The sequence below is a fragment of the Camelus dromedarius genome, chromosome 2 (genome assembly GCF_036321535.1).
Source record: "Camelus dromedarius isolate mCamDro1 chromosome 2, mCamDro1.pat, whole genome shotgun sequence".
Taxonomy (NCBI): Eukaryota; Metazoa; Chordata; class Mammalia; order Artiodactyla; family Camelidae; genus Camelus; species Camelus dromedarius.
This window is the reverse complement of record NC_087437.1, coordinates 8087532-8114150: the sequence shown is the minus strand read 5'-3', so window position 1 is coordinate 8114150 and position 26619 is coordinate 8087532. Positions and strand designations below refer to the sequence as shown.

The window sequence follows — 26619 nt, the reverse complement described above, 5'->3', positions numbered from 1 at the left end:
GCGTGGTGAAATCTTTATTCGTAGAGACTTGTAGCTCAAAGAGGGGCCCCCAGGTTACTAGCATTCTCCACGTGCGGCTTCTCTTAGGCATAAGTGTCTGAACACTCCCAATACAGGTACAGAGAGCATTAGTACCAATTAGACATCCAGCAGTGGAAGCCACAGAAGTAATACATTGTTAGTGTTCCTTCCCCACTTTGAACCGACCCTGCCCAGACCCCCGTAACTGAATCCTGGCATCTCTTCTCCCTACAGACTGAGCAGGATGATGACTTTGGTACCCATATCCAGCAAAGCTGAAGCAGTTTGGGTCTCCACCCCCTGAAGCTCCACAGCATTCTTGGACAGATACTTGTGGCCTTTGATCCCCTTGGGGACAGGGAGACAGTGTCCCATATCAGTTATCATCCTCCTTAGAACAGCTGAGGGTGGGGCTGGGGGAGGGAAAAATCAAGGGTGCGGAGGCCGGGAGTGGTAAATGCTTCTCACTCATTAAAAAATAATTTTTAAAAATCCATCGCATTTCCTCCCCCACCTTTTAGTTTTTGAAAAGTGATAAATGAGCCAGTTACCAGAGAAGAAGTAGTTCTTACTTCAGAAAAATAAACACAAAACATAAGTTGCTGGTTCCTAAGAAGAAAAATACATCTTAATAATTGTGTGGTGAGAGCTGCTGACGCACACACTGCAGATCAAATGTTTGGAGTTAAGATGTTAGTGACATGTAACTTTACTGCCATTAAAAGATTTCAAAATGTGCACACGTAACGAAAAATGGGCAAAACAGTGATGGCTGGTATTTCCTTAAGTCATTAAGAAACATTTACTTTGGGTTTTGAGCAGTATGGGGGTGGCATGCAGCTCACTGAAATAAGTCACTCATGCTTTCGATCCACACAAGGCCCATGGGCAGCAGAGTCATCACTGCCACCACGTATTTCAGTTTTGAGGACCCTTGATTCAGCAGCCACATCCCACACGGCTTCTGACTGAGGTGCAGGGAGGCTGCATTTTTGGTGGAGTTGGGCTTGCGAGCAGAGACGTTCATCAACGAGTCAGTCTACCTGAATCCAGGGCATGTGCAGCTCCCTGTCAAGATAACATATTTCAAATTCTCGTTCTGTTTCAACAGAAGGGTTAGGGACGTTCCCCAGGCCTATGGGTCTGACTGCAGGAACCTACCCAGAGCTCACCAGCTCAGTTTTTCACTCTCCAGGAGATGACCTTCAACAGCACTGTGAAGCCAGGCCTGGGCGCAGGAGCTGACTCCTAGATGATGAGTCTTTAATGCCTTCCCTTGGGAGTTTATCTGTCTCGGGGAAGTCTCTCTGGGAGGCCGAAGCTCTCTTCTAGCAGCAGGGACCCACTCAGGCCTTTCACTGTCATCACCGATGGATTTCAGGCTGGCCTGACAGACTGCGGCAGGGCCGAGTGGTGAGACGTCCAGCTCCAGCCATTCTTCCTTAACAAGCATCACGCCTTCCACCCCCTCAAAGCCCGAGTGAATCTGCCAGGTTCTGCCCAGAGCCTTCCTAAATTTCCCTCCTGTTGTCTGAAAGGGGTGGAAACTTCCCTTCCTTCTCTTACTACCAGGATGAATCTTAGTGAACGAATCCTCTTGCCTACAGGAGTGTTCACAGCCAGAGGCAGCTGTCCTTGAATTCACCTGTCTTTGGCCTGCAACCACTTGCCCAGTTTCTCCTCTTCACCAGGCAAGGGAGTAGGGGACATTTACTGCCCAGTTGGAACACCAGAAGTGTTAAAAACTTTGGAGAGAGCTGTCAAAAGTACACAATGTTGGTCAAATGAAATGTCAAGCGTGAATTATGGTGATGCCCGTTCTACTGCAGTGTAAACATGCATGATTTAAAGAAAAAAGCATTAAAGGGAGGGTATAGCTCACTGGTAGAGCATGTGCTTAGCATGCACGAGGTCCTGGGTTCAATCCCCAGTACCTCCATGAGAAACATCTTTAAAATGAACAAAGATTATGAGCCACACTCCCTCCAACCAGGGTTGAAATGGCTGTGCACATTTCAGATGGACACAATAAGGACCAATATTTGACTCAAGCCTCAATATTTGATTTTATATATTATGTGAAAAATAAGATGGATACTTTGAATTTATGTGATAGAGCTCTTCCTTTTTTCTTAAAGGAAATAACAGATGTTGCACACTCTGCTCTTGAAGGCAGTGCTCACTTTTTTTTGCTTTGTGTCCAACAGAAAGGAGATGGGGCGATAGATAAAGCTGAGCTTCGGGAAGCTTGTGACCAGGCCTGCTTGCACTTGGATGAGAAGCTCCTGGACCAGCTATTTGAGTACTGTGATGTGGATAATGATGGGCTGATTAATTACCTAGAATTTGCAAATTTTCTCACCTGGAAAGATAAAACCCGCCTTAAAGAGTATGAAGAGAGGGTCATTATTAAAGGTATTTAATTTTTTGAAGGTCTGCTAAATTCTTAAGTGGACTTTCATATTTTTTAGGAGTTCAACTCTTGTCAAATTTATTATTATATATTTTAAAATATGCACATATATATGCATTTATTTTCTTTTATTACGCATAGACTATCATGCATAAGGAAAGAATTTTGTAACATTTATTCTTTCCAAGGAGGGGAAACTGGGTTGCTGAGGGACAAGGTGGCAGCAAGAATCACTTTTTAATCTGTTTTTGTAGCAGCAAGATTCAGTTTTTAATCTATGTTTTTGTATCTTTTGAGCGTGGAACTGTGTATTACTCATTCAAAAGAAAAAAATTAAAAGCAAAACAATTTACCTGAAACCAAAAATATGAAAGAGTTCCTCAGAAAGCTGTTTGAAAGCCATTTTCTCAGAGAAATTAGCTCCCCTCCCCCAGGAAAAGTCAATTTGTAAAATAGAATTTGACATAAGAAAACTCGATCTTTTAAATTTTTCTAAGAAAAGGAAAAACATCACCTTTACCTTTATTCAAGTATTTTCATGTTATACATTATCTTCCTGAATCACTAACTATATACATAGATAGACATATCTACCTACATGTGTGGGTATGGAAATATTTTAAAATAGCTAAAATCACAGTGAATGTACCCTTTTTATTTGGCTTTTAAAAATTTAGCTCTCAAATTTCTATGGAACGAAGAGATACTTTCATGGCTTCTGTAAACTTCATTTTCATTTCCCTCATGCTGATGTATTATGAATTACTAAACTATTTCCTCACTCTTTAAAATTTAAGTTATTTCCAGGTATTTTAAAAGTCATACAGGTGACACTATAATCATTATCATCTCTCAGAAAGCTTTCTGTTTCTAATTATATCTCATCTCTTACGAATGTTATTGTCCCAGAAGTAACTCTCTCTCTCTCTGTTCCTTTTGCTTTTTTAAATGATTGTACCAATTGGCAATTTTAGCAGTCAAGGCTGTGAGAAGGCTTTTCTCCAATCTTGCCACCACTGTTATTTCAAACATTCTTGTAATTTAGCTGTTATATAATGATACCTCGTTTGCTTTAATTTTCAAATCTTGATTATTAGAGAGGATTAACTTTTAAAAGGTTGTTTACATTTTTATTTGCTCTTGGAATAACTCTCTTCTGAAAAAGTGAAGATCCTGCTGTGTTCACTTTTATTCCTGCAAAGCTGGTATCACATTTTGGGCTTTCTGGATGATGCAGCCCTTACCAGGTTCTGGGACAGCCTTTCTTTTCTGTCCACTAGGAAAGCAGTAGGAGTTTCTCATCCCAATGAAGCTTTTTATAGAAAACAGCTCGATCCTCATCCTCTCAGAAAAAAGGAGAGGATGACAGAGGATTTTCCTTGTTGGCACAGCTCATGAGGTAGTGGGGAAAGCAGAAGCCTGCTTTCAAACCAGATGGTTCTTCAAACTGTTCCCAGTTTTGGGGTCCTGCCTTCATCAGCCATTTTCAATGGAGTTCCTGAGGTTTTCATCATCTTCTAAGATAGTGAGTGGCCAGTGGATCAGTCAGAAAGGGTGCAGGGGCATTCTGCCAGGAATTTTCTTATATGGAATTCCATCTTACTGTTGTTGACATCTGGAGCAAAGGGGGTGAGTCCTTTAAGACAACGGCTTTCGAACAGTTTTCTGAGAAACTGTCTTTCATACTTTGTCCAGAGTTCTGCCCTTTTTTGGGGGTGGGGGGAGGTGCAGGGAGGGGATCAGAGGATCTGGAACACTGGGCCTGAGCACTTTCACGACGACGACTGGCAGGAGCTGAGGGAGGCTTGCTGACGTCAGACGGCATGTCTTTGCTGGTTGACCACCCCAGTCTGATACTGGGGCACCATCTGCCTTTGTGACCAGAGCTTGGCCTTCCCCAGCACCTTGAGTTCCTCTAGTGCTGGAAAGACCACAGCGCCCTCTAGTGCTTGCTGTGTGCTTACCAGCTCTGTGAAAAAGATGCCAGGAATTAATTCACTCCTAAACTTGAGAACTGACTCAGCAAAACAAATCTGCAAAAGTGGACAGAATCTTACAATCTTAGTTCCACCTCAGGGTTTCCTTTTATACACTGATTTGAAGGGCGTCATTTACACGATGGATTCCTGCGCTCACAGCGAGTTCTCACCGCCTCTCCAAATGTTGCAATCCATGGGGCTCCCCGCACTGGGATTGGGTATGTTTGGAATTTACAATTCCAGAGATATCTTCTCTTATCCCTCCCCGGGGCACAGTCCTGGAACAACTCTTGTAATCCTGTAGTTCAAGTGAAACGTGAAAATAAGCTTTAATTTTAAAAAGGAGGAAATTAAAAAAAAAATAGATTCTCTGTTTTCATTTGGTCTTTCATATTTAGAACCTTTATTCCAGACTGAAGTGAACAGAGTGGTGAACAGAAACATCAGACCTTGTTCAAATTTCCTGGTGTATGACGTTGTCCGTTGTCCTGAACTTGGGTTTCCACAGTGGGTGCTGGTGTCAGCGGAGGGTTCATACCAGTCCGGCCTCCGTTTCCACCAGCAAGAAGAGACTAGTTGGGAAAACTCGTCTTGTTACAGAGCAGCGAGTATCAGGTAGTAACTTCTTCCTATATATATATTTTCTCCTTTCCCTCTGCTTAAAGGTAGAAAGTCAGATTGTGCAAACCCTGCTGAGGCTAATGTAGAAGAATCTGAACCAGCTCTCCTGATAAAATCTGAAGATATTGTCTTCAAAGAACCAGGGAGCTCAGAAAAGACTGTCCGGACACTTCTGAGGCCAAGCGATAAAGTTTCTAATCACTACAAGACAACCTCTTCGGAGATCAGCGCAGTGGTAGGAGCTGTTCCTTCTACTTGTGAGTATGTCCCATTATTTGCTGAGTTTTAAAAAGGATCAGCAAACACAGAAGGAGAGTGTCCCTCTGTCTGTCCTTGCATTGTCCCCAGCCTCTCTTAGACTCCAAGTTTCTCCAAGCCCACGGCCTTTCATTCAATTCTGTATTCTAAGCACCGGGGGGGGGGGGTCGGGTCTCAAGAAATGTGGGCTGAATTGAACAATTGTTAATGGTGACCCAAGTGAAATGATTCTCTCTGTGTTAATGAAACTGAAACAGCATAGCTCAGAGCTCAGAACACTGAATTACACTGTCATAATTCAGTCCTCATCAAGGGTTAGGAGACTTTTAAACCAAGTGATTCTTAGCTCCAAACAGATCTGCCTTCCAATACTTGAAGAGCTCTTGAGAGACGATCCCTTACATCCTCATTCCCTGTCTGTTCCCCGTCTGCTAGGGGTGTCATAACAAGTACCACACACTGGATGGCTAATCAACAGAAACTGATCATCTCAAGGTGGCTAGAAGTCCAAGCTCAAGGAGTCGCAGGGTGGCTTCCTAATGAGGGCTGTGAGGGGGCATCTGTCCCTGGCCCTCTCCTGGCTTCTGGGGGTTGCCTGGCAGGCTCTGGCACTACTCGACTTCTGTGCCTGGATCTCTGCCTTCACCTTCACATGGTGTTCTCCTGTGCGAGTGTCTGCGTCCCCATGTCCCTCTTTGATAAGGACTCCAGTCACACTGGATTAAAGGTCCACCCTACTCCAGTAAGGCCTCTTCTTAACTTAATTACATGTGCAATGACCCTGTCTGCAAATAAGGTCACATTCTGAGCTACTAGGAGTTAGGACTTCAACCTATGAGTCTGGGGAGGATACAGTTCAACCCATAACACCCCACATCTCAATATCAAGCATGACGAATATTGTTATTTAGAAAGACTCTTTTATGTTGGTCAAGATCATTTTCTTGGACTAAGGACATGATTAAGGATTTATAGATTTTTCTTAACTGGATTTTATAGACACGCTGTACATTCTGTGCAATGAGGTCTTGCTATTCACTTTGGAATAGTGCTGTCCAATAGAAATATAATTGGTGTCACATGTAGTTTTAAAATTTTAGTAGCCACATTAAGAAAAAGAAATAGGTGAGATTAATTCTAATAGTATATATGTAATAAATATATATATATCTCCAAAATGTTATCATTTCAACAAGTACTCCATATAAAATGATTAATTAAATATTTCACATTCTCTTTTGGGTACTGAATCTTTGAAGTTGTGTATTTTATGCTCACAGCACACCTGAATTGGCACTAGCCCTAATTCACGTGCTCAACAGCCACCTGTGGCTGGTAGCTGTTTTATCTAGAATGTCTGTTTTCCTCCCCGTCGGTGTCCCAGGTCATCCCATCTATGGCATCCCAACCATTCGGTCCGATATCCCTGCCCCCCGAATTCGCCGCATCAGTGACAGAACTAATTATGGCGAAGATGGAAATGCCTATTCATTACTACACCCTACCATCTTCAGCCAGAAGGGAGTGTTTGAAAGAGACTTCTTCAAGACCAGATCAAAGAAAGAGGTACAGCATTGTTATTTCCAAAGGGTTGAAAGAAAGGCCAACTTCACCCAAACAAAGTTGGAAATGTTTGTCAACAATGATTTAATTTTAAACTTCAAAAACCTTGAGCTTTGATATCACAGAAGTCAATAGAGGTTTGTTTATTTATTTTTAATGGAGGTACTGGGGATTGAACCAGGACCTCGTGCATCCTAAGCATGGGCTCTACCACTGAGCTGTGCCCTCCTCCCTTGGTATAATTCTTGAAGCAGAATTTACTCTGGTAAGAAGCATCACACTCATGTCATATAATCACTAAGACCTATGTATAAGAGGAAAAGTGTTTTCCTAAGGCATTCAGCACTATGCTTAGTTGAGAACAAGCAAAGAGCACCAACCCCAACCTTGTGTAAGTATCCTTATGGTTGTGGGTCTCCAAAACCAGAGAGGAGGCATGAGGAGGGCCCACTCTATCATCCTCCTCGTGTGCTGCTAGCATACGTCTCAGACTCTCTGCAACAAGCACTGACTGAAAACCTTCCGTCCTGTTGCCACATCGCATGTTAGCCTGCATATCTTGTCTGTTCACTCAAAAATGTGGTCCTTATATCCCAGGTGATTGTCTAACTAGGTTGGTTATAAAGCAGGAGCGGCATGGTAGGTCAGGATGGCCACTGGGGTCCTGAGGGCTGCAGAGTAACAGCAGGGTTTGGTCAGACCAGTCTGTCTAGATCTGCCATGTGGAGAGCAGGGTGTGATGGAGGGAGCAATGGCTTCTTTGAACTTTCAAATCCAAAGCTAGAAATTACATGAATAGATACATGATGTTTTCTGGGACTTCAGATGAAGGTTTGATACCTTGAAGACTTGCAGATTTAGTCACAGATTCACCCCAAAGATTATTCCCACTGAACTCGGGGAGAGAGGACGACGCCTGCTGGCTGCCCCCAAAGCAAGAACCCAGGACCCCCTGCTGGGGTCAGAGCAGAGCCCTTTGCAGACTGCATTTTCTCTTCCTTCAATCACTCTAAAGGGCCTATGAAGCAGGGCTTCACGGCTGCCAAAAGAAACAAAAATTTCCTGCTTGTTTCCTGATGCCTAAAATTCTTTTAACTAGGAAGGCATCCTTTTTCTCACAGTTCTACGGAGAAAGTGAGACCCCAGAGGCCTGGCTGGAGTATTAACATTATTTTGAGAAGAGATGGGTTTCTGAAAAAGTGTTAGCTAATCAATACCTGAGTCTGGAATGCTGGATTAGGGTAGAATGCCCCCCGAGGTGTGGGAGGGGAGGCAGGGGAGACGGTCTGGGATGCCTGAGACCGACTCGGACCACGTGGTGGGTTCACACTGCAGGGACGTTCTTTACCTGCCACTGTGTGCAGGAAACTAGCGACTACGCCCAAGGACGGCACTTCAGCATCCCAGGTGTATCTGATTATACTGTTATTTTCCCACAAGGGATATCCTATCCCGGGCATCTTTTAACTGTTGCGATTCTATTTTATAGATGTATTCTGCAACTATCTAACTTTTTGGCTTTCCTATCACTGTCTAACTTTTCTATTTCCTTCTTTTCTTTCTTCCTGTGTGGTTCATAGTAAATGTTTTTCCTCATTAAAATTTTTTTTTCAAATCTTTTATTCCCTCTACTCATGCTCATATTTCTTCCCACTACTTGGTTTTATCTTTCCTTTCTCAAATTTTCCCTGGGACATAAAAAGCATGTCCCCCCGCCCCTTGACCCTTTTAATAATTACCACTGTGGGGAGATTATTAATAAGCCAAGTTCAGTCTACTCAGATTTTCGTCTGCTTCCTTGCTCACGCATGCACTCTCTCTCTGACATTTGCACACCCACAACTATAGTTAAAGTTTGCAACAGGCCAGCTACAGACATTTTACAAATGTTCTTATTTTGAAGAAGCAGAGACGACATGCAGGGGGTTTAGAGAACGCACTTGAGAGATGACTGGGTTGGAACCCAAACCCAGCAAGTCCTCCATCTGTAACTCTTCCACTCTTTCTCCTTGAATTTGGCTGCTTCCCTTTAAAAGATAACCAGAAATACTTAGAGTTGAAAGTAATTTTATACATAGGCTAGTATAGATGAACACCATCATATTCATTCATATTAACAAAATGATTCCTAAACTGAAAGTACTGGAATTTTGATATCTGCTTACCATATGTAGTAAGTGCACACACACACACACACACACATCCACACACCTTTTTTTTGGGGGGGGGGATAAATGTTCATATTCTTAGATATTATAAAGATAGTCAAAAAATACAAACTTAAAAACCTATAAATATTGGTCTGACTTCCAAAGTTTTTTTTCTCTAGATTGCCGAGATACTATGTAACATTGGGGTCAAGCTTTCTGACGACGAATTTGAAAATGTATGGAATCTTGCATCAAAAAAACATCACAGAGGAGAAGTTTGTGTTGAGAACATCAGAAATGTTCTGGATGAGCTACTGCATGCAGACCGGACCAAGTGCAAAACAGCCACGTGACCTTTTTGGAGTTCTTGCATTTACACAAAACAAATCCATGTTCATCTAAAATGTTCAGTTCATTCTGGTTTTCGATATTATGTTATAATTCAGCAATCACCATGGGAGGGCTCATATGCCTGGATGGTTTGCTAAAAAATTATAGATTTTGGATTTTAAAATTTATTTTATTGTTTCCTATAAAACACCAAAGAAGTTGACAACTTGGTGCTTGGAGTTAGCCTTTAACCTCACCAAAGGCACAGTTCAGAATGCTACTAGAAGTTTGTAATGTTCCGTATGCTTAAGAATTCCACGCATTTTAGTTCGCTGCCTGAAATTCAAAGTCTGGCTTGTGATATCAGGTTCACAAAATTTTGCCTTCAATACTTTGTCATGTTTCTCTTTAGGTGTCACTGTGACACAGCGTACGTTTGAAGGGCTTTTTAGTCTATCATCCTCTGAGGAAAACGGATTTAATCACAAGGAGCGGAGTTTAGAGAGCAGAAACTGGAGTTCCAACAACGACGTAATTGCCAGTAGCTTTTAACATCCTTCTGTGGCCAGAAAAGCATATTTCCTTGTAGTGTCTGAAGAGGACACAGCTGCCCACGCCGTTAGATGGAGCTCTCGAGAGTTATTAGTAGCAAACTGTGCTGCATCATTCCTGCTCTCTAGCCCTGGCTCTTTGATAAACAAATGTGATGCCCGGGCCAGGATGAGATGGGGACAGTTGGGGGGGGGTGACCCCAACCCCATGTCTTCTGTGTAACGAAGAGGACCAGTGTGGGTTGAATCCATGACCAAAGCTTTCTCAGTAATATCACATGATTAACTGAATGATCAATAACATTTATCTTACCAGTATTTCTCTGTGATAGACCTTGACCTTTTGTTTGTTTGTTTTTTTGTCTATTACTATAAAAAATTACTCTTTAACTTAGATATTGGGTTATGCCATAGTCTATTACTTAAAAGAAAAAAATAACTACGGTTTAAAAAATTGCTTTACTCAAACCCTAGAAAAAATTTATAATCTATTTATCTTATAGGTAATTTATATTAAAAATTTTAACTTTTTATTATGCAATGATTCCAGACTTACAGAAGATTTGCACAATTAGCACAAAGAATTATGCAGGGGTAGGTTGAAGGCTACTCTTGCTGTCCACTCAGGTCAACTGTGGGCCTTTCTTCCCAGCACTGCATCCGTGACCCCACACTGGTGGTCTGAGACCATCAGTCAATAGATGGATGGTTTGAAACCAGTTGTAGTGGGAGTATGTACACTAAGGAAACCAACAAATGCTACAGATTAAGGATCCCCCCTCCCCAAAGAGCCAGTTGTTAAACATTTACAAGCACATCTACATCTATACCTCCATCTATCTATCTATCCATCCATCCATCCATCCCTCCATCCATCCACATCATCTGTCTATTCATCCATCTATTGACAAGGACAGGCTCCTTGACCAAACTTTGGTTAGGCTCTTTAGAACCCTCTTCTCACTCAGCCCCTGACCTTGGGTTTCTGTCTGTCCTTCCTGGGCTTGCACTGCCCACTTAGAGCAAGAATCTCGCTATGTCATTCTGCACAGACTCCTCCCACTGATGATACCTCATTACCCTCCATAGCCAATCAAATTCCTCATCCCTCATCTTGGATGTATCAAATGTTGGCCTGCTTTTATCAAGAACTACTGTTACATAAGCTTAGGAGCATTCCTCCTACCCTTGATGTCTCTGCTTAATAATTTTCCATCCAGCGACCTCCCTTGGCTACCAATCCCCTTTTCCCTTGTTGTACTAAAAAATGAGCCCAGTTCTGTACCAAGGTCTTGTTCCCCCTATTGCATCTGTCTTTTGCTGTTTTAACAAATGTCCAGATCTGTCTTCTTTAACGCCATCCATCCGTCCATCCATCTATCTGTAACAATGAATAAAGGAAAACCTCCTTCAAAATGGACTCAGGAAGCTCTGAAGGGGGAACGCTCATGAACATCCCGCTCTTTGCAGCTTGCCTCGCATGCCCCAGCAGGAAGAAGGGAGGTTTTCTCCTTGCCCAGCAACAACCCAGCCAATGAGAAGTTGCCACAACTGTGAACTCTCACTCTCCTCCAATGAAATTTTGCTCAAAACAGTCCCTCCCAACTTTCTCCTTTTCCTCTATAGATGAACGTTCTTCTCTTGTATTCTCTAGACTTGCCTAAGGTTTGCCATAGTTTGCATGTCCAGAATTAAAATTCCTCTCCCATTGCCAAATAAACATGATTTTGCTGGATAAATTGCTTACCTTTTTGGGGGGGAGGGGAAAGGTAATTTTATATACACCCATACACACACATATACATATTTAATGGGGTACTGGGGATTGAACCCAGGACCCTGTGCATGCTAAGCAGGCACTCTACCACTGAGCTATACTCTTCCTCTCTGCATTGCTTTTTTGTTTTAAATGTTAACATATCCATCCATTCATTTATCCTTCCATCCACCTACTCACCCACTCACATATGTGTACATGACTTTATTTCTAAATACTATGGTTTATGTTTCCTGAAAACATGGACATTCTGTTACCCAATCACAGTGCAATTTTCAATACCAAGAAACTGTCATTACTGTAGCATTATTATCTGATCTATAGACTTTATGCAAATCTCTCCAATAATCCTTTATATTGAAAAATACTCTTCTTGACCTAGGTAGGATCCAATTTACAAACACAGGCTGCATTTAGGTGTCATGTCTCTCTAGTTTCCATTAATCTGAAACAATTTTTCTGTCTTTAAGCTTCATGACTGTGGATGCCGTCCAAGCCTCAAGGGCCTGAACTGTGTATGGGCGCTGCTACACCACAGCCTGTTGTCAGTACTTCTTTGTGAGGGGGTCTGTTCAGTGCTGTTCCCACGAGCTGCTTCCATTGCTTTCTGCATTGGAATTACTTACGATTCAGAAACCTACCTCCTGTGAAGGCTTTTTCCTTCAATGAATTAAACAGTCTAGAGTCACGGGGTATATGGTGGGGGTGACCCTTGAGCCACATGAGTCCAGGTGAGGCTGATGGAGGGTGGCTTTGGGACCAGGGACCTGGTGACGCCTATCTGCGTAAGCCCTGTTTAAAAGCTCTTTCCAAGCTCTGTGGCAAAAAGGCATCTGAATGACTTAACCATTTAAAAGTTTCATCTCCTAATGCCTAAAAGGTTTATGTACGTGGAAAGACTCTTTTCCAGGACTGAATCCTTGCCTTAGCGGCTGCTTACTGGGTCTTGGCAATCTGCCATAAGCTGAGGTCACTGCCACTAACAAGCAGACTCATGTTCTAACTGAAATGCAGTCAAGGAGCAGCAGGCTGCACCCTGCGGCCACCTCTGCTGGTTACAGAAGCCTGGCTGAGCACACCTCCCCAGCTTGTGGTGTCACCAAGGCCTCCTTATGGCTTTATAATAAAGTCCCCCCCCCCCAACATCTGAGCAATTGGAAACTTTCTAGTGTATCTGCAGTTAAGGCCAGCATCTCTGCTGTTTGCTTGATGCCATTTGCATACATGGTCCTGTGACTGAAGAAGCAGCCTTTAGCCTGTGAATCATGCAGGGCTCAGCAGAGAGCGAGCGGCCCGCCTGTGAACCCAGCTGTGTTGCCCCACACAGACTCCTGGAGTCAAACAGCTGCTTTTTGTTACAATGACACCCTTTTCCTAAGCTGTATTGCATCAGATGTGGGGTGCTGGCCTCTTGATTCCCATCTGCAGGAACCACAGTCCCTAGGATGACACAGTCTGCAGGACCTTGTGCTTTACTAAGTCTGACTGCAGAGAGTTACAAGGCTTAGCAATTTTGGTTCATCAATCAGATCCCTTCTGAGGAGCAAATTGGGAGCATTAGACATGAAAAATGAATCTGTCATTCACTGCATCTGTGACTTTGGGAAAGACACCTAACCTTACGAAGCTGTGCTGTGTTCTTACTGACAAAGAAGCAACAAGGGCCTCCTTCTCAGCTTGTAAGGTGGTTTCGATGGTTATGGAGATAGCAGGCAGGTGAGTACCTTGCACCGTTTTAGCTCAGAAAATATCAGAAGGCCTAGAATAGGTCATAGCTCATCCCACCCACTTGTAAGTACCCCCTTGTTCTTCATCAATTAGTATAATCATCACGTTGACCTCTTGACTTTGCCCTCGGCCCCACGATTCTTACTTTTCTTAACTAGGTGTCCATTGTTGATTTTGGCAGATTTGACAATCCCCACTGGCTGATTGCTCAGGTCATTCAGAATACCCATCATGGCCTGCCTAGCACTTTTCTCTTTGAGCAGAGCTCCTCATTCTACTTTTTTTCAAATGGAGGTACTGGGGATTAAACCCAGCACCTCACGCATGCTAAGCATGCGCTCTACCACTGAGCTGTACTCTCCCCATTTTTTTTTTAAACGTACACACACATAATCTGCTGGGATTCTTATTGTGATTGTAGTGACTCTAAAGATCAATTGGGGAACTGACATTCTGATAATGTTTTGACTTCCACGCAATAAATATGGTATATCCATGCATTTATTTAGCCTTTCCTCATCTCAGTAAGTGCTCTTTAGTTTCCATGTTGAGATATTAGATTTATTTCTATATATTTTTTGTTTTCTAGGTTGTGATCAATTGTATCACTTCTTAAATATGTTTACTGAGATAGGATTTACATCTGTTCAAATCCACTCTTTTGAAGTGTGTGAGTCTATGAGTGTCAACAAATGCATTCAGCCTGTGCAACCACCAGCACAAAGTATAGAACTGGTCTACCATATCTCAAAATTCTCTCGTTCCCCCTTCATATTCCAGCCCCTACAACAGCTGATCTGTTCTCTGTCCCCACAGTTTTGCCTTTTTCAAAATGTCCTATACATGGAATCATGGAATACGTAGCTAGCCTTTTGAGACTGGCTTCTTTCACTTTGTACAATGCTTTTGAGATCCAGCCATGTCACTGTAGTAGGTCAGTGGTACCCTCTTTTTATCGCTGAGCAGTCTTCCACTTTGTGGCTGGACTACAACCTGTTGATCCATTCACTGGGTAAGTTGTTTTCAGTTTTTGGCAATTCTGAATAAAGCTGCTATGAATACTCATGTATAGATTTTGTGTAAAGATAGGTTTTCATTTCTCTTGAGAAATCCCTATGGGTAAGACTGCTGGGCTACATGGTGAGTCTATGTTTAACTTTCTGAGAAACTGCAAATCTGTTTTCCAAAATGGCTGAATCATTTTGTGTTATCTCCAGCAATTTTCAAGCATTCTCGTGCACCCTGGTATTGTCGGTTTTCCTTTTTTAATTTCAGTCATCCTAACAGGTGCTCAGTAATGGCACACTGTGGTTTGAATGTGCATTTCTGTGATGACTAGTGATGTTGAGCACCCTTCATGGGCTCATTGGCCATGTCTATACCGTCTTTGGCGAAGTGTCTGTTTTAATATGTTGCCCCCCTTTTTTAAATTGACATTTGTTTTCTTATTTTTGAGTTTCGAGAGTTCTTTATGTATTCTGGATACAAGTCTTTTATCAGCTTTGTGTTTTGTAGATGTTTTTAAATTTAAAGAAGTTCTGAATTTTGATGAAGTCCAATTTGTCAGTAATATAGTAAAATTCTTGAATTTGGAAATTATAAATGTAAGGCAAGATTGATCACTCGGTTTTGTGTTTATCTTTAGTTTCTCCATATGCAACCCCTGAACTTCAGATCCGGAATAGTGGAGGTCTGGATTTAGCTTGGGTTGGAATTTCACCTGGTGAGTAAGATGGTAGGCGGAAGGGATAAAAGACCTGAGTGCGTGTAAGAAAGTGATCCTGGTGACATACTGTGGAAACTAAGGTGGGTAAAGAGGGAGTTCAGAAATGAAATGGTAGTGAAAAATGGCAGAGTGGATGGATTGAACCATTCTAGTGGGTCAAAGAATTGTGAAGAAGCACCACAAAGAAATAAGCTAGGAAAATAGGACTTAGTGATCGGAGAATGGAATGCTTGCCTGTGAGTCTGGATGTGGTAGAGTTGTTGGTAATAATGGTTAGGACGAGACAATGGGCCTGAGTCACTGAAGTAGGTGGAGAACAAGATCACAGAAAGAGAGGAGTTCAAAAAGTGAGAAGTCTGGGGTTAAGCAGAAGGATCACCTATAGGGATGCTGACATTACCAAAAAAAAGGTGACAGCGAAAGGCTCAGAGAGTGATCTTGGTTACATGTCCCTTTGAAATCATGATGAGAATTGCACATACACAGGTACTTTTGGTCATGTAATATTCAACCTCCTTCCCCCTCTTCACCAATGGCTCTCTAGACCAGGTTGAACATTAAAGTAGCTCCGCTCCTAAATTTTAAATTTATCCTTAGGTAGGGTTATTATCCGTCCTTATGCTTCCATCCATCCATCCATCCATCCATCCACGCGACTAACCATCATTTATCTGAACTTAAGTGTTCTTTTTGGAAGAATCTTACTCTCTGAACAGAACGGCGGAGAAGCGTGCTTCCCCATTTGCACCGGTAGGGGGCACCCTAGCATTTCTAAAGTTAGCGACGCCGCTCAACCCGCAGCGCAGAATAGGGCAGCGGCTCAGTAACGCTTTCCGGAAAATAGGAGAATGTGGAGCTGGAGGGAGGAGACTGTTTACCACTACACTTACCGAAATCCCTGGTGACCCAGGTTTTTTATTATTTAGTGGCAGTAATTAGACTGGAAAGGAACATTTCAAATAGTAAGCTACAGTTGGTTTGGGTTATAAAGTGCCGTCTCTTAGTGAAACGGGTAAAGCAGTGTGAAATATTCAGGTGAGATATAAATAAATATCCCAATATAACACCGTGTTCTCACCTAAGTCATGTTTTGATAGAGTTCAGGATGGTCTGATGAATAGTAAAATATGTTAAACTCATAAAAGCTTTAAAAAGCCACTGTTTCCTAGCGCAGATGAATAACCTCAATACATTTTCTTCACAACATTGCTAACAAATGGAGAAACTTGTTGGAAATATTATGTGGACCAATAAAAGGTAATTTTATTTTATGTAATAACCACTTGAAAACTCACTGTGGTCTGATGTGAAGAGCTGGGCTAGTTAAGAGGTTAACACCCCAATCATAAACCAATAACGAGGATAGACTTGAAGGGCATTTCTTCTATTATGGAACATTTACAATAATAACCTTGTAAAAAATAATGGGATCTATTTAAAGCTCATTTATTTCCTGGCTAAGTGGCAATTTCCCATCACTCAAAATGCTCATACTTCCTCCTGAAACCCGAGGGATAATCCAATTCATGTCTGTTCATTAAAAAAAAATCTGGTTAAAATAAGCAGGTGATTCTGTTTTAATAATATCTGTCCTGCCAGCAATAAGACAGTCTCAGGTGCAAATAAATATATCAACAAACAGATTTTCTTTAAAGCACACGGGGTCTCATATCATCTCCAAATTAGCCGATTAGCATGATGCTATTGGAAGAGCTAATTAAAAAGTGCATTTAGACTCAGAAATGTTTCCTGAGAGTAATCGGGAGCGTATAGTCCTTGTTCCACCTGTAATTACTCTGCCTGATTTTCCACTCGGTAGACAGGGGAACACACCTTCATCCCGGCAGAGGGGAAGCCTTTTTCTCTCCCAGAGTGAGCTTACCTCAAACCGATCGGTAAATACTTATCCTTTTTAAAAGGAACCCCCCTCCCCAGCCAGCTCTCAAAGTTGTTTGAGGGGTTGTTAACTAGTACAGAATTTATATTAAGACTGAAAGTGTTGTCTTTATCCAGAGATCCAGCCTGTAATTTGTCCTGTTAGAAATATTTTCACAGTTAGACTCCTTGGTAAGTTCATCAACTTTTGTAGTAAATAATGTCTATCAGAAAAACAGAATTTTTGAGATTTATAGGTTTTTTTTTGCTGGGGAGAGGTGGGGCTGGGGGAGGACAGAGGATGAACAGCCAATCTCATCTGATAGCCACTAAGCTGGCACCTTCTAAATGTTATTATGCATATTAATCACCCATAGAATTTGTTACAATGCAGATTTTTACTTGGTAGGTTGGGGTAGGGCCCGAGGTCCTAAATTTCTGACGCTTCCAGGTGATACAGCGTTGCTGGTTAGGGGTCACACTTGGAGTGACAAAGCTTGAAGCTTTCTGGCAGTTCTGTGACTTTGCTTTATGTAGACCAGCTCTCTGTGATGCGCCCTCCTGGTTGGAATTTACACTCCTGCTCTCTGCCCGTGTGTGTTCATGTTCCCTCTTTGGTAGCACTCACTTTCTTTTTAAAAATAAAATTTGAACTTTAGAACTCTTCTAGGTTGACAGAAAAATTGTGAAGACAGTCCCCCCTGTGCTCAGTTTCCCTTCTTACTGACTTAATAATTAACTAAGGTTGGTTACAATGAATGAACCAATACTGATGCATTATTATGAATGGAAGTCCGTCCTTTATTCAGATCTCCTTAGTTTTTACCTGATGTCTATTTTCCGCTCCAGGATCCTGTCCACGACAACAAAGGGCATTTAGCTGCCGTGTCTCCTTGGGCTCCTCTTGGCTGTGAAAGCTTCTCAGCCATGACTTGTTTCTGATGACCTTGACAGTCTGAGGCATGCTGGTCGGGTTATTTTGCAGAATGCCCTTTAATTGAGATTTGTCTTATTTTTTTTTCACGATTAGCCTGCAGTTACGTGCTTTGGGGTGGGAGATCACAGAGGTAAAGAGTCATCCTCATCACGACACATCTAAGGAACATACTTTCCACATTATTTATCACTGTTGGTGTTAACCCCGATCACCTGGCTCAGGTAGTGTTTTCAACTGTCTCCACTGTCCAGTTACTCTTTTCCCCTCTTCCATACTGCTCTCTACGGCAGGGAGTCACCACGTGCAGCCTACGCCTGAGAAGTGGCAAGTTATGTTGCACCTCTTTAAGGGTCAACATAAATTAAGTGCAGTTCTTCTGTATGGGAGATTTGTCTATTCCCCGCCCCCTTTATATGTTTATTTAATAATTTATTTATATCATAGGTATTTGTTTTATACTTTGGCTTATAACCCCATACTACTTTATTTGTCACTCTTTTTTTTCTAGTCCGTCTTTCTTTCTTTTTTAGCACTTTAAAAATTTTGTGTCACTATAAGATGCTCCAGGCTCATCTTGTATATTTTCTGTCCCGGTCATAGAATTAGCCATTTCTCCAAGGAGCCCTAACCAGCCCTTGTAGCAGAGAATGCTACTGGAAACCAAGTTCTGGGCACTAAGTGTGCTGGCTGCTCCTGGGGTACCTCTGCTTCTATGCCCTCGTAGCTCATAGAACAAGCAAATATACATGTGTATATTAACCTGTGTATATACACATATCTGCAGATATTTCTCTGTGTAAATGTCTGTATCCACAATGAGCTAAACATGAGTTATATAGATGTCTGACTGATCTATTACTGCAGAGATTGTTCTAGACCTCTTTCCTTGCTTGTCTATAACCACCCACTCCAACAGTGAAAATCCTGGCTCCACCCTTCTGCCATCCACTGAGGCCCTGCCCCCTGCAGTGACTGTGGGCCTGATGTGCCTGGGGCCAGGTTTCTGCACGGCTGGCTGTGTGGCCCAGAGGGTGTGAGGCCAATGCTGGTGGGCGAGGATGCCCCGGCACTAATAGCCGAGATGGAGGATTCCAAAATGTGCTGATGTCACCACGGTAGAATAAGCCCCTCAGTATGGCTGGACCAGCGTCTTCATCCCCAAGGAGGTCCCAGTTGCCTCCCGCCTCTCTGGCAGGATCTCCAAGATCAGCAACTGGGTCTGACCCAGGCTCCTCTCCGATGATGGCCTCTGGATTGGGGCTTAGCGCATGTGACGTGTTGCACGTGCCCTCTGAGAGCAGCCTCTGTTCCCTACAGCCCTCCAGTTCCCAAACATAAATCCTACTAGTTTTCTAAGCCAGACGTTCTGGAAGCTTATCTTCCTGCTGCCGGACCTCTGGCCAGGGAGCCCAGTGTGAGGCTCCGGCCCCTTGCTTCCTGGGGAGAATCTCAACAATTGTAATATTCTTCCTGTTTTGGGGTCGCCCCCTTGGGGGAGGTGGGTTCTGACTATACCGTGTCTCTGCCCCTCCTAGTCATCTCTTTGTGGTTCCTTCTTTACATCTTTAGTTTCGGAGAATCTTTTCTGCTAGTCTTCAGGTCGTTCTCATAGATAGTTCCTCTGAGAGCTGTAATTTCGGGGTGTCTGCGGGAGGTGAGTTCAGGGTCTTCCTACTCCACCATCTTGGTTGTATCCTCAATGGCATTTTCATTTTCATTCACCTGCTGTTGTAGTTGGATATGGAATTTTGATTGATTGATAATTATTGTCACTTAGCATGCTGGCAATACTCACTGTATTTTAGTTTACATTGTTACTTTTGAAATAACTGCTTTCGGACTGTTGCTGTTTATTTGTAGGTCATATGTCTGTTCTCGCTGCTTGCTTTCAAGACTTTCTCCTATTTTTTGTGGGACTCTGTTTTGCTTATTTTGCTCAAAACTCATACTCCTTATATCTGGATTCACTTTTGACAAGAGAACTAAAAAGAAAATCTAAGAGTTTCATATGTTTTATTTTCTCAAGTTAAAAGATTGAGAGTAACCTGATTTAAATTTGGTGGAAGTTTTTGCCAAAAATTTCAGAGACAAAGAACAGAGGTGAAATTCAGTCTTGGGACAGGTGGACTAGACTAAGACTGTATTTCCTCCTGCTACTAACACATGGGCCTGATGGAGGGGACACGGGAACAGCAAAAAAACTCAACCATAGCTCTAGAACAAGAGATGGAGACCCACAGTTGCTTAACCTAAAACAAAGGTCATCTGAAAGCAGAGAAACCTGTCTGCAGCACAATGTGATGATGACCTGGGCCCACGCAGGGGGCACGTTAGAACTGAGGCTCCTACATCCAGCCAGGGCCCTGTAAGGGCTGCTGTGGTGACTGTATTTTCTGGAGATGGTCATAAGAATATTTCTCGGTCCACGTGGTTTTGTAGAAACTCGTCTCCTTCATCAAAGGTGGAGTTTGACTCCCTTTCTCTTGAATCCTGTATGTCTCACTTGTAACCAATGGAGCTGGTCAGCGGAAGTGATGCTGCATGATGTCCAGGTCTAGGGCAGAAGAGGTGAAGCATCTTCCACCTGCTTGTTGGGAAACTCGTGCTGGGTGCTGGTGCTGCAGTGTAAGCGGTCCAGCCGCCCCGAGGCCACCATGCTATGAAGAGGCCCCACTTATCCCACGTGGAGAGAGCACATGGAGAAGCCCTGAAACTATACTGAGAGAGATGCCTCGTCGGCTCCCATCTGCTCCTGCTGGCCTCCCCCCTCCCACCTGCCCACTTCCAGCTCCAGTCACCATATGACTGCAGCCACTGAAGAGATCTTGAGCCAGAACTGCACAGTGGAGCCAGTCTTGAATTTCTGACCCACAGAAACCATGAGATAATAAAATGATTTTTTAAATGTTATTTTAAGCCACTTAAATTTTTAGTGATTTGTTATGCAGCGATAATGACTTGAACAGCTGTTGTCTTAGTGAAAAAGGGACCAAAGGGATCCTTTCCACAGACAGACTGATGTGGCAGGAAACCTCCCCTCTGTCTGGGGACTGTGGGCAAATATGTCTCTTTTGGGAAACTGAAGTCATAAGAGAGCTGTCACCTTTTGAGTTTGTAAGGTATGAAGACAATTTAAATATGGATGGTTGATATTTTTTTTCATCACATGGTAATTGCCTTTTAGAAAATAAAGCTGGCATGGAATCAAGCAGAGATGAGAGAGGGAGAAGAGAGTCTGGAGTACAATATTTAAGCACCTAGATCCACCTATGCCTGAATTTACAATTACATGAGTCAGCTTATTTTGTTGCTTTAGTTTGTCTGAGGTGGGTTTTTGTTAAGTCTAACTGAAAGCATCCTAACCATTACAACTCCACTTTTCTAGACCAGTTCATATTCAAAGAGATCAGAAGGGGAAACAAGTTAGCCAGTGAGGCAGACTCTGCACAGTGGCTTAAGTGAGCCATAGCTCCTGGAGTTACGTTCTGTATTTCCCCTCCCACAGTGAGTCTGGGTGTGACCATAAGACTACCTGTAAGAGTCTGCGTTTCGGGACTGGTCCTCTTGGAATTCTCTCTTCCAGCACCCAGCTGCCATGCTGAATGAATGTCCAGGATGCTCTGCTGCAGTGAGAGTCCATTTGGAGAACACCTAGAGGATGAGATACACGGCTGAGAGATAAACCACGTGGAGGAACACAGAGGCAGCCCAACCCAGCTCCTAGCTGAATGCAGCCACATGAGTGATCCAGCCAACAACATGTGGAGAAGAAAAACGGCCCAGCTGAGCTCCCTCAACCCACGGAATCACGAGAAATAATAAACTGTTATTGTTTTAACCAACTAAGTTTTGGAGTAACTTGTTAGGCAGCAAAAGATAACTGAAATAGCCAAAATCACAATACCCAGTCAGAGTAGATCTTAAACAGCTGCCCAAGACAGAGAGTCAGCAATATTCATCCACCCATCCATCCATCTATCCATTCAAAACATCATTTAATAAATGTCTATGTACTGGTCAATAAAAAACTATAAAGGAAAAAAGCTATAAATCCAAGTAAATGTGCATAATCACTGTGTAAATAACGCACTTGACTTAAGCATTCGATGCTTATCTCTTTCAGAAGATATAAAATGTTAAGGAAATGACTTCTGACTAATCAATACTGACAGCTAAGTTTTCCAGCATATCACGTGAGCCAGGTGTTAAGTTTTAAGGCCACATCCTCCCAAGGTGTATCACAATTACCTACATTTATGAACAGATGAGTTATTTCATGGTTTAAAGGGAATATATTTTCATTGCAATGAGAAACCAGTCATCATTTTCTGCTTTGAAATTCTCTCCTTCACTAGAAGCATCTGACTACCTGAATTCAAATCTTATGTTCATCACTTTGTAGATTTATGACCTTGGGGGCAAGTATTAACCATTCCAAGCTATGATCTCCCCATTTGTTAAAAGGCATAATACCATATACCTTATATGGAAAGCCTCAAGCAAATAACTATTATTATTATCCTAGATCATTTCTGGATCATCAACTCTGTCTTAGGAAACTCATTTGTTTTTCTTTATTTGAAAAGAAATGGGGGGAGAATAGAGCTTATTGGTAGAGTGCGTGCTTAGCATGCATGAGGTCCTGGGTTCAATTCTCAGTTTCTCCATTAAACAGACAAACAAACAAACAAACCTAATTACCTTCCCCCGCCAAAAACAGGGGAAAAAAAAAAAAAAAGAAATGGTAGTCGTCTTTGCTTCCTAAAATGAAACACTAGTAAATAACTCCTTTGTCTTAACTAACTTCATCCTTCCTTTTCAATCCATGCTTTGGGTATTAGATTTTAGTAAGTAATGTTAAACTTCAGAAAATGCATTAATGTATTAATATATCAAATGTGTTTTATACCATAAGCATTACCTTATTCTATGATGTCTGAAGGAGTTGGTGCAATATCTGAATATGATTAGTTCTATACTGGAATGGGGAAGTCGGAAGAAAGAGCTGGGCTCATCCCTTCCTTTTTGGAAGAATGCATAAACGTGTGATAACTGACAAAGGAGGGAACTCAGCTTTCAAAGGATTCAGGTTTGAGGAGTGAACAGTTAAGTTCTAGCCAAACTGGGAAACTTTGGGAGGTTCTAATCTGCAGGAAGTAGAAAGCCTCTATGTGGCAAGAACATGGAGATCATGGCCCCAGTTTGGATTCTGATTTTGCTGTAGCTCTAACCTCCTGATCTGGTCAATTCATATCTCTATTTTGTTGTTGTTGTTTTCAAATTGAATTTTCCTTAAAAAAATATTTTTTACTGAAGTATAGTTGATTTACAATATTGTGTTTGAGCACCTGAGGAGGATGTAACATATATTGTACAGAAAGCCCTGTGACACCCTGTGCATTTGGATTATACTCTTTAGAATGACAATCAAAATTTTTTCATTATTCCTATTTTTTTCCTTTTTTATTGAAGTATAGTAGATTTACAATGTTGTGTTAATTTCTGGTGTACAGCATAATAATTTAGATCTATATTATATATATATATATTCCCTTTTAGTATTCTTTTTTATTATAGGCTATTACGAGATACTGAATATAGTTCCTTGTGCTATACAGTAGGACTTTGTTGTTTATCTATTTTTTTCTTGAGGTATAGTCAGTTTACAATGTTGTGCCAATTTCTGGTGTACAGCATAATGTTTCGGTCATATATACACATACAGATATTTGTTTTCCTACCCTTTTTCATTATAGGTTACTACAAGATATTGAATACAGTTCCCTGTGCTATACAGAAGAAACTTGTTGATTCTCTCTTATATACAGTAGTTAGTATCTACAAATCTTGAACTCTCAATTTATCCCTTCCTACCCCCTTTCTCCTGGTAATCGTAAGTTTATTTACTATGTCAGTGAGTCTGTTTCTGCTTTGTAGATAACTTCATCAGTGTCTTCATTTTTCTTCTTTTAGATTCCACATATGAGTGGTATCATATGGTATTTTTCTTTCTCTCCAGGTCCATCCATGTTGCTGAAAATAGCATTACTTTATTCTTTTTTATGGCTGAGTAGTATTCCATTGTATAAATATACCACAACTTCTTTATCCAGTCATCTGTCAATGGACATATAGGTTGTTTCCATGTCTTGGCTATTGTAAATAGTGCTGCTATGAACATTGGGGTGCAGGTGTCTTTTTGAGTTAGGGTTCCTGCTGGGTATACGCCCAGGAGTGGGATTGCTGGATCATGAGGTAAGTCTGTTTTTAGTCTTTTAAGGAATCTCCATACTCTTTTCCATAATGGCTGCACCAAACTACATTCCCACCAGCAGTTTAGAGGGTTCCCTTTTCTCCACAGCCTCTCCAGCATTTATCATTTGTGGACTTTGTGGACTTTTGAATGATGGCCATTCTGACTGGTATGAGGTGATACCTCATTGTAGTTTTGATTTGCATTTCTCTGATAATTAATGATACTGAGCATTTTTTCATAGGCCTATTGGTCATTCGTAAGTCTTCACTGGAGAATTGGTTGTTTAGGTCTTCTGCCCATTTTTGAATTGGGTTGTTTTGGTTTTTTTTTTTTGTTATTAAGTTGTATGAGCTATTTATATATTCTAGAAATTAAACCTTTCTCAGTTACATCACTTGCAAATATTTTCTCCCATTCTGTAGGTTGTCGTTTTGTTTTGCTTATGGTTTCCTTTGCTGTGCAAAAGCTTTTAAGTTTAATTAGGTCCCATTTGTTAATTTTTGCTCTTATTTCTATTGCCTGGGTAGACTGCCCTAGGAGAACATAGCTAAGATTTATGTCAGAGAATGTTTTGCCTGTGTTTTCTTCTAGGAGGTTTATAGCAATCAGGCAAGAAAAAGAAATAAAAGGGATCCAAATTGGAAGAGAAGAGACAAAACTGTCACTATATGTGGATGACATGATAGTATATATAGAAAACCCTAAAAGCTCCACACAGAAACTACTAGAGCTGATAAAAGAATTTGGCAAGGGAGCAGGATACAAGATTAACATACAGGAATCAACTGTATTTCTCTACACTAACAATGAAATAGCAGGAAAAGACTAAAGAAACAATCCCTCTAAAATTGCATCCAAAACAATAAAATACTTAGGAATAAATCTGACCAAGGAGGTGAAAGACTTATACATGAGGAACTATAAGACACTGATTAAGGAAATTAAAGATGACTTAAAGAAATGGAAAGATATCCCATGCTCTTGGATTGGAAGAATCAATATTGTTAAAATGGCCATGCTGCCCAAGGAAATCTACAGATTTAATGAAATCCCTATCAAATGACCCAGGACATTTTTCACAGAACTAGAACAAACAATCCTAAACTTTATATGGAATCACAAGAGATCCAGAATTGCCAAAGCAATACTGAGGAAAAAGAATGAAGCTGGAGGAATAACCCTCCCAGACTTCAGACAATACTACAAAGCTACAGTAATCAAAACAGCACAATACTGGTACAAAAACAGACATATGGATCAACGGAACAGAATAGAGAGCCCAGAAATAAACCCACAGAACTATGGTCAATTAATCTTCAACAAAGGAGGCAAGAACATACAATGGAAAAAGACAGTCTCTTCAGCAAGTTGTACTGGGAAAACTGGACAGCTGCATGTAAACCAATGAAGCTAGTACACTCCCTCAGTCTATACACAAAAATAGACTCCAAATGGCTTAAAGACTTAATAAATATTTCCCACATATTTACTCAGCATTTCCTCTGTTTATGGACCTGTGCTCAGGGCTGGGGATACAGTGGTAAGATGCTCTCATGGGGAAAGTGGGTATTAAAGGAGGAAATTCCAATAAAGCATGATTATCATGGTCAGAGTAGAAGTGCTGCTCCTTCTTGTGGCAGAGCATTTGTGACTTCCACCCTGATGGCATGTTCCTCGTTGTACAGGAAGCTTCCGTCCCTCTCACTGGACAGTGCTCCCCAAAGGGTCTCATTTACTGGTGTGTATCCCCAGCACACAGTCCAGTATCTGGCCCATAGGAGCCTAATAAGAATTTATGGAATGAACAAATGCTCTATGAATATTTCTAAACAAGTATTTTATTTCTTTCTTTATACCCATAATACTGAGCATATGGTTGTCCTGCAATAAATGGTAGTCTGTGAAATGTATGAATAGCCATGGTATTGTGAATAGCAGCTGTTGTGGGGAAAAATACTGAGCCAGGATGGAAGGGGAGGCGGGAATTAAGACCTCCTTCTGCCATATACTCACTGTAGTAAGTGGAGCTGAACACAACCAGTCTCTTAGATTCTGATTCCTCACTTGTCAGGTGAACACAGTAATGCCTGCCCTGCCTCCTCTGCAGACTGACTGACCGTATGCAATGCCCTCACATAGAAGTACTCGTAAAGTACCTACACACCTGATGACCTAGCACATGCTTGGGGCAGAGAGGAAAGGCCCTTTAGTACAAACGAGGGACCTGGCATCACTTTTCTCTGAGAAGCTCCTGGAAGGTAAAGTGCTTTCTGTCCTGAATATTTACCATGCTCCTTGACAAATTTTCTACTGCTCCAAATCCTTTCTCAATCTCCTTCTTCCTCAATATCAAAAAGAAATGTCAGTCTTTTGGTCTTTTTCCCTTGGCGTTTTATATTGAAAAATATAAAACCGACAGAAAAGTTGAAAATAC

The 26619-nt window shown here is 41.7% G+C and overlaps 1 protein-coding gene and 1 long non-coding RNA gene across 3 annotated transcripts in view; one reads left to right on the top strand and one right to left on the bottom strand.

Annotated features, from left to right (window-relative positions):
• Positions 1–11451, top strand: part of EFHB (EF-hand domain family member B) — a 46285-nt gene extending 34834 nt beyond the window's left edge. For both annotated transcript variants that reach the window (XM_010975365.3, XM_010975366.3), the window contains exons 10-13: positions 2229–2436; positions 5079–5291; positions 6677–6858; positions 9185–11451. In XM_010975365.3, the coding sequence (XP_010973667.3) occupies positions 2229–2436; positions 5079–5291; positions 6677–6858; positions 9185–9358 (777 nt within the window). In that variant the 3' untranslated portion in view covers positions 9359–11451. The remainder of the gene's footprint in view (positions 1–2228; positions 2437–5078; positions 5292–6676; positions 6859–9184) is intronic.
• The window catches only part of LOC116158271 (uncharacterized), a 59919-nt gene extending 38381 nt beyond the window's left edge, over positions 1–21538 (bottom strand). Inside the window, exon 1 of the long non-coding RNA XR_004142542.2 lies at positions 21462–21538. This is a non-coding gene — a long non-coding RNA (uncharacterized LOC116158271). The remainder of the gene's footprint in view (positions 1–21461) is intronic.
• Between the last annotated feature and the right edge of the window lie 5081 nt (positions 21539–26619).